This window comes from Lontra canadensis, unplaced genomic scaffold (genome assembly GCF_010015895.1).
Source record: "Lontra canadensis isolate GAN:19392208 unplaced genomic scaffold, GSC_riverotter_1.0 scaffold51, whole genome shotgun sequence".
In the NCBI taxonomy this organism is placed as follows: Eukaryota; Metazoa; Chordata; class Mammalia; order Carnivora; family Mustelidae; genus Lontra; species Lontra canadensis.
In genome coordinates, this window is record NW_022631045.1 from 13,543,087 (window position 1) to 13,551,494 (window position 8,408).

The following is an 8,408-nucleotide window of genomic DNA, read 5'->3' on the forward strand; positions in this document are numbered from 1 at the left end:
TGCGGTGCAGTGAGTGTATTTATCTGAAGTAAGTTAGTACAGGGGAGGGAAGCATTTATCCCACTGGCAGGTCAGGAAGCCCCCCCCCCCCCCCAGAAGACATGGGGTCTGAGCGGAGTTATGCAGAATAAATAGGCATGTGTAAGAGAGACAGGCATTTCAGCCTTAAAACAGAGCCTCATGGGGTGCCTGGGTGTCTCAGTGGGTTAAGCCTCTGCTTTCAGCTCAGGTCATGATCTCAGGGTCCTGGGATCGAGCCCCACATCAGGCTATCTGACTGCCTCTCAGCCTACTTGTGATCTCTGTCTTACAAATAAATAAATAAATAATCTGGAAAAAAAAAAACAGAGCCTCACAAAAGTCAGGATTCGGGGACAGAGAGAAATGCAAGTGTAGGTCTCCTGCAGGGAAAGGGAACTGATTACAGTTCTTTCTCTGTCATCAGGTACAGTCAGGGTCCCTGGCTAATCAAATATGATGATTAACAAGGTTTCCGTAGACCCCATTCGAGAATTATCAAATGTCAGGAACACTTAATGGTCAAACCCTGTGGACCATAAACGCACCCTTTTTCTTACTCATAAACTGCCTTATTATCTAACAGATTCATGGTTAATTATGAACAGGGATGTGCCACTTCTAGGGTTGCAGTTAATCGAATACCCCTGTGCTTTGGTTTGTCCCAACCTAGCTCAGAGAACCATGTGCACTATTTAAAATAACCTGTCAGCGCCCGGAACCAGGTTTTGTTTTAAAAGTCAAGGCAGACCCAAAAAAATGTATAAAAAGCAGCATCAAGCACATTCCAGGGTCTTGGGGCATTGTTCCTGTTTAATCAACAGAAAGACCTCTCCACGTTTGCAGTGGGGCACGTCGGCATTGTCTTGTTCTCACTGCGTTTCCAGCCAATACATGACCACCGGGAGCTTTGCTAGGAATCCCACCTGCTGGTCAGACAGCACAGCGTGAGACTCAGAATGGACACCAGCGGTATCCCTAAAGACCACCTTTGTTTCTGCCACACAAAACACACAATTTCCTGGTGTTCCAAGTTCGAGGGAGTTCTGGTGCTTTTCTAGGTAAATTGATAAACGATACTTTACAGCTTTCTATTAAGCACAAGAATAATGCCCAGAACAGAAGCCTCAGAAATGAAGGTGGCCGGGCTCTTGGGAAAAAGTCTGTGTGATGATGGTATGAATTTCACTTCTCCAGTCATTATACCGTTTGATCCCCATAGAAACCGCATAGATTAATAATCCCCATCTTACAAATGAAACAGGGGTTAACGATTTGGCAAGCCTCAGGCAGAGCCAGAATTCAACTCCCAGCATCTCGGACCCCACATCCTATGTTCTTGCCACAGATGCACGAAGACATAAGTGCCTGGCCTTTTCTATTTTTAACCAGACATATTCCCATTATTCTCTCAACCCAACCAAACCTTTTGACTCCGCTCTCAACTTAGCCTTCTTGTAATTCTCTAGCAAGTAAAACATTAGCATCACGAAGTTTGTAGTTTGAGAATTTTATATTCATTAACCTTACAGAGTCAGGTCCCACCAGATTCCGTGTCACCTTCGGGAAGTTCAGTTCAGCAAAATGACTCAAAAGGAAGGCACTCTCCACCGTGGTCTCGCAAATGAGCTAAAAGGCTCATCCGTAGCAAGAGAAATTTATGAGAATATACCATGTCTTCTTCTAGCATGTTCCTCCCACTCTGTGGCCATCTGAGAGCCCCTCTCTTCAATCGCACCACCCTCACGCCATTCCTGATCTAAGGCTGTGCCCAAAGCTTTCCTTCCTTCAGCCCTCTCCCCTCCCACATCCTTCTGTGAGATCTACCTAGCCTGCCCTCCAGCAAGAAGGATGCTCTCTGGAGGGGGAGGGAGAGGGATGAAGCCAGCAGTAACGCAATCCTCTCTCAAAGGCTACCAGGGAGGAACAGCTTCTCATGGCTCACATCTTCAGTCCTTCTGGCCCTGTCATGGCCAAGGGCGTGGGAAACTCACAGTAACACAGCCAACCAGGAGTCTCTGTGCTGCAGAGCGCCATAGAGAAAGGGGCTCTCTGGAGCAGAGCAGAGGGTCCTGTCCCTCACCGACGGGCAGCGGGGTGGTGAAGGGCCCCCTCCCACCACACAGTGACACTGAGCAAGCTTATCAGTTTGTCTGGGGCCAGCTCCTTCGTCTAGAAATGGGGGTCACAAAAGCAGTGAAGTCACAGGCTTGCTGAGAGGATTCAGTGGGATGGTGAACGTAGCCCCGAGTCTGTGAACACCGTCAGCAGTTCTCACACTGGAGACGTATATTCCAGCAGCATCTAGAAAAGCCCTTCTGGTGTGCAAACGGGCAGCCTCAGGTGGAGAAAAGCTTTCTCCAGCCAATTTACACTGCTCCTTTAACATTTCCGGATAAAAGAACAGCTGGTCCCCAAACCCAGATTGGGTGAGAGGACAGAGAAGAAGTCACACTACACTGTGGACCAGGGAAGTGTCTCATATTGTCTCACATTGTCCCTGCAGAACGTTTTACAGGGACATGGTTCAGTGAGGAAAATCCGGCCAGAAGTATTTTTTTCCATTCATTTCTTTTTTCATTAAAATAAGAAAAAAATAAGAACCCAGCGGGATTCCTGGGCGGCTCAGTTGGTTAAGTGACTGCCTTCAGCTCAGGTCATGATCCTGGAGTCCCAGGATCAAGTCCGGCATCGGGCTCCCTGCTCGGCAGGGAGTCTGCTTCTCCCTCCAACCCTCCCCCTTCTCATGCTCTCTCTCTCTCTCTCATTCTCTGTCTCTCAAATAAATAAATAAAATATTTTTAAAAATAAAATAAAATAAGAGCCCTAGAGTTAGGCTGCAATTCACAAGATATATAAGCCAAGTCACAGTTGCGGATTCTAAGGAGTAGCTTTGCTCATGAAAGTTTTCTGGGTGAGATCTGTCCCCAGCTGTGATCTGTAGACCTGTGGCAGAGGCCCTGGCCAGGGTGTATTCTGGGTGCCTGTGCCCCTCCAGAGAACTTTGGCCGAGCAACTTGAGGAGTTTGCTGCCCTCCCCTGGCCTGGCCTCTGACACGTAGCAGGTGTTGGAGTGCAGGGACCCCAAGCCACGTCAGAGACTCCTTCCAACACATGCGCTAGGGGAGCCAGGACAGGACAGTGCAGGAGGAAGGGGCAAAGCGTGTGTCTCCCAGGGCCAGTTTGTGGATAGCCACAGGGCTGTGCCTAAGAAGAAGGGAGGCAAATGGGACAAGGAAAGGGCTTTGTTCCAGAAGCAGCCTCAGGTGGGGACCTGGCTGGCAAAGCCCAACTTCCATGTGTCTGGGACAGCCCCCGATACTCAGCTATGCCCTGACTCACCAGTGGGTGAGATGCCCTGCTCCATCTCCGGAGTCTCTCCTAGGGGAGACTAAAAGCCACAGCCAGGGAATAATATCGCAAAAAATAAATCCGCTATTGGTTATGGAGAGAAGGAAGCAATCTCCGGTGTAAATCATAAATAAATAGAAGTCCAGCCACCATCCAAGAGGGTGGAAACTATCGACTCTCGCAAATGCTTATTATTTCCTAAATGTTCTTGCAGGTTCTTGCTGACATTAATAGCTCCAGCTGTCCGCTGGCTTCTCAGGGAGATGGGGGATGGGAGGCGTTCTTACCTTTCCGCTGTGTTTCTCACATCGAAATCATCGTTCTAAAAGAGGCCACATCTAAACATCCCTCAGACTTATGACATGCAGTCGTGAGAATGGATGAAAGGCCCTGTACAAGGTACACGAACAATTCGACACCGTGGCCACCGTCTGTCATTGTTATTTATGACACTCCCCGTTAATCGACTGACTTCTTAAAAATTTGAAGCCCCATCCCCGTGCACATCAGACCAGCAGCTTTCCCAGCCCTCTGTACTCTCATGAGGTCTGCTCAACATTCTGTCTCAAAAAGTTAGGGAGGGAGAGTCTCTGGGGTGTTGGTAGTGATTTCCTATTTGACTTAATCCTGGTTTGATTTCTCACACATCTTGCATGGCTTCCCCCCCAGCTTTTCGTCTGCAGATCCAGGCCAATTCCTGGGCAATTCAGTCATGACTTACGCAAATAGACTGTGATTGTTAGATGAGCCTGTGAGATGAGAGTGGGGTTGCTGAGGCCCCACTTCCGTGCACTGCATAAAGACAGATGGTGCAACTCCTTACCTACACTCACCGCTGTCCAATTATCCCAACACCTTTTTCCCAGACCTAAGGGTGAAAGAGATCTTACGCACTGCTTACACCACGCTGCCCAACTCCGGCCAAGGCACCAGGATGGAGCTGGCCTGCACCCTTTTTGTGCAAGCTGGAACGCCACTCTCCCCCTGCTTTGTGGAGCAGATCTCCCGGTGGGCCAACAGCAGCATGGAGCCAGCCCACTTCAGTGAACCCAGCGGCACCAGCATGCAGGCCAAGGAATGGGCCTCCAGGAAGATCGCAGGTAAAAGAAACCATTCATCTGGGTGAGGCTGATGTTGGAGGACTATGAACACAGGTACCAGGCCTTCCCGGTCAGAAGCCACATGGATGGATACTCAGGTCACCCTCGATTGCAACAGAAGTTTGTTCTACTGGGAGACCCTACCCTTAAATGACATGCTCTATGAAGCAAGCAAGCTGACATTTGGCCTCCTTCTGCCCATCTTCCCACACGCACATGCAGAAGGGAGGTCTTCAGAGCCTCCTACCTCCAGGGGAGCCCTGAGGCTTTGCTGTATGCACCTGTTCCCCTAAGGTGAATTCTTGACCATCTCTGTCTCCCCAGCTCTGCTGTCATCTACAATTAATTTTTGTGACAGCAAAATAAAGTAGGAGCCAAAAAGTTCTTGGAATTCAAGCTAAGAAAAAGTTACATGTAATAAGACATTGGGCCCCAATGTCTTTGATAAATGTTATCGAAGAAAAACACTTAGAAATAACCTAACTGCCCAGAAGTTGGGGATAATTCCATGAATTATAGGACCTACATATTATGCAATTGGAATTAGTAAAGATGGTGAAAATTAGTACACTTACTGAGGATCCGTTTACTGATTTAATTCTTTTCTAAGTGCACTGTGTTCATTATCTCTGTTTATCCTCATAACAATCCCAGGAGATAGGTGCTGTTCTTGCCCCTAGTTTACAGGTAGAAGAACTGAGGCACAGAGCCAGGATCCCAGCCCAGGCAGTCCGCCTCTAGCATTCCTGATAATTACAAAGGTTACACAGAAATAGGGAGAATGTTCAAGATAGATCAATTTATCAATAACTCCCCCTCTGTCAGTTTTCTTCAGTGCTTCCCAACGTCTTTTCAGTGTACTTAAAAGTGTTTAATTCACTATGCTGTGGGGTAGGGGTGGGACAAGGCCACACAGCTGCGGTCAGGCCCCCCGGTGATAGTCCTCCACGGAAGAGCGGTGGCCAGGGAAGAGCCTGGAGTCTGGGGCCGGGCTGCTTGTGTTCAAATCCAAGGTCTCTGTCTTGAGCAGCTGGGTGGTCTGTGGCTTGACCACCCACACATATGTGACCTGGGACAACTTCTCCAGGCTTTGGTGCCCTCTCTGTAAAACTGGGAATAACAATTGAACTGATGGGAGGTGTCGGTGAGGGTTTGTTAAAGCATTTCAAACAGAGCATAATATCTGTTTTTATTAATAAAGGGCCGAGGCAACAACCATTGCGGAGCCTGCTGTCTTCTCTCCAGTAATGCATGGAATTTGAAGACTGTGCCCTGGATGTTACTGTTTAAGCAAAGACTCTGCCAGGGATGAGTCCCAGTGGGGGGCGGGGGGAGAGGAGGGGGTACACCATGCAACAGCCCAGCCACAACACCCAGTGCGCCTCCCAGGCCCACTGGACAGTACATACCTAAGGCCCCTGGGAAACGCCCAGCCAGGACCAACGGGAGCCTCCCAACCTGCTTTGCAAAGGATGAAAGCATGGTCTTCAGCCAGAGCTAGTTACACCTCCTGTAATTCCCCAACTAATGATACTGACAAGCAGGCCCCAAACCCAAACTCAGGGATGCACTGGAACCCTCCAGGACAGGTACGCCAATCTCAGCAACACCACCATTCTCTCGCTTGCAGGTGACGACCGAGGTGGTCCAATGTGGGAGCATGGTGGAGGGGCAGGCCTGGCCCAACTGGCACTAGTGAGCACCATGTCCTTCCAAAGCACTTGGCAGCAGAGATTCTCCTCTAGGGACACCCAGCTCCTGCCTTTCACCGGCGCCCAGGGCCTCGTCATCCAGGTCCCCATGATGTACCAAATGGCCGAGGTCAACTACGGTGAGCTCCTTCCCCACCAGCGGGGCCGTCTTCCATGAGAGGAACACGGGAGTAATATGGGCAGGGAGAGGAGGGCAGTGGGCGATCTAGAAGGAGCCACAGTGTTTCTCTGCCTTCCCTCTGCTGTGAGGTATGTGCAGAGTGAGGAGAGCCCAGGGGGCTGGAAAACCCAGAGAGGACAATGAGGATAGGGGGTGGTGGGGGAGAAACCTAATTTTGCGCTTGACATTTCCCTCTGCACCTACTAAGAGACGTTAGTGTAAAACCAAAAATGTTTGGACCAAACCACCCCTGTCCCAGCAGGCACCCCCATAAAATGAACAACTGTTTTACGGTTTGGTGCTGACATAGCGCAAAAGATTGAGAGTCCAGTCTAGAAAGCTCTTGAGAGCGCCCCGCCGTGGACCTGACATCCGTCATCCCGCCCTGCCAGGGTGGTCACTCATCCCAGCCCACTGGGGTGCAGGGGCACAGTCAGTGCCAGGAGACCCCACCCTGCAGGCTGGCTTATGGTGTGGACGCCTCCGTGGAGTCCTAGAAAGGCAAGAGCAGAAGAGAAGGGACCCAGCTGCCTGTCCCCACACACCTCTCTCCCAGCCCACTTGCTGTCATCCTGCTTTGATTCCATGCAGGATGCATTGTGAGTGCTCGTAACCATTTAATCATTTGTTTATTCATCCAGTAATTATTAACTGAGGTCAAGTAAGGTGAGAGTGGGAAGAACGTCAACCAGATAAGTAAATATGTATTTATGACTATTATAGTTCTTGTTCCCAAAGTTTTCCCCATTGTTGCTGTGACCCATGCTGGTTGATCTGATTGTCTGCTGCATAAAATTTCCCAATTTTATGGGTGTAGAGCTTTTGTTGAAAGAACGATCTAGCACGAAGAGCCTGGGTCCCCACATGGCCACAGATGGCCAGGATTGGAATGGCTTCGCCTTTAAGACGGGGTACCTGGGTGGCTCAGTTGGTTAAGCATCTGCCTTCAACTCAGGTCATGATCCCAGGGTTCTGGGATCAACCCCCACATCAGGCTCCCTGCTGGGGAGTGTTTCTCCCTCTCCCTTCTCCCGTTCATGCTCTCTCTCATTTGTTCTCTCCCTCAAATAAATAAAGTCTTTTTTAAAAAAAGAATTAAAAAACAAACAAACAAAAAAGACAGTAGATGGCTCTCCCATGTGCCATCATCCCCACCGTACCCAGACACTGCAGACCCTGTGACTCAAGACCTACAAGGGTATCTTAGAAATTCTAGATCTTAAGATCAGAAAAGGTGACAGTCTTTGGCCTCAACGGCTTCCGGAAGGTGAGACAGACACCTATTAGTAAAATGTATTGTTTCTTGTTCTATGAGATGGCCCTTCCCCAGCTCCTGGGACAGAACTAATCCCCCCCCCTCTACTGAACCCCTAGGTCAGTTCCAGGACCCTGCAGGCCATCAGGTGAGGGTCCTAGAGTTGCCTTACCTGGGAAGTACAGTGAGTCTGCTCCTGATTCTGCCACGTGACAAAGACACCCCACTGAGTCTCATTGAGCCACACCTCACAGCCAACATTCTCCACGTCTGGACCTCCAGCCTCAGGAGAGCCAGAATGGATGTGTTCCTGCCCAGGTGAGTAGCTGCCTCATCCTTACAGGGTGCTCTGCATTAGAGAACCCAGGTGGTTTGACTCTGGAGTCTGTCCTTAACCACTGGGCCCATTGTCTAATGTACTCCTAGAGGTTAGGAACAAGGAGGAGCGACCCTAGAGTTGGGGTCCAGATCAGAGTTTCTGCTGACTAGCTCATGATGCGGATAGAACAGACTTAATTTCTTGGGGTCTTCTCAAGAGAAGATACTCTGCCTTCACTGGGTCAGACTGGAGGCCCCAGGCTTCATGCTACAACCAGTTCTCTGAGCAGGGAAAGAAGAACAGTATAGTTACCTTGGAGGAATGTGCCCCAAATCTTACCACATCCTAAGAGTATACAACTGTCACTTTTTTCCAAAACCAAAGACACAAGATAGTTTATGTCATTGAGCAAATGCCCATATAATTCTGATCAGAAGGCAAATTAAGGTGTAAAAAATTCAAGACTTGTAGTCTCTGTGCTGAAGGTTCTCCT

General features: G+C 49.4%; 1 protein-coding gene across 1 annotated transcript in view; it reads left to right on the top strand.

Moving 5' to 3' along the window:
* Window positions 1-8,408, top strand: part of SERPINE3 (serpin family E member 3) — a 28,543-nt gene that overhangs the window by 1,437 nt on the left and 18,698 nt on the right. The window contains exons 2-4 of the mRNA XM_032874116.1: window positions 4,236-4,469; window positions 6,100-6,300; window positions 7,716-7,914. Of these exons, the coding sequence (XP_032730007.1) occupies window positions 4,236-4,469; window positions 6,100-6,300; window positions 7,716-7,914 (634 nt within the window). The remainder of the gene's footprint in view (window positions 1-4,235; window positions 4,470-6,099; window positions 6,301-7,715; window positions 7,915-8,408) is intronic.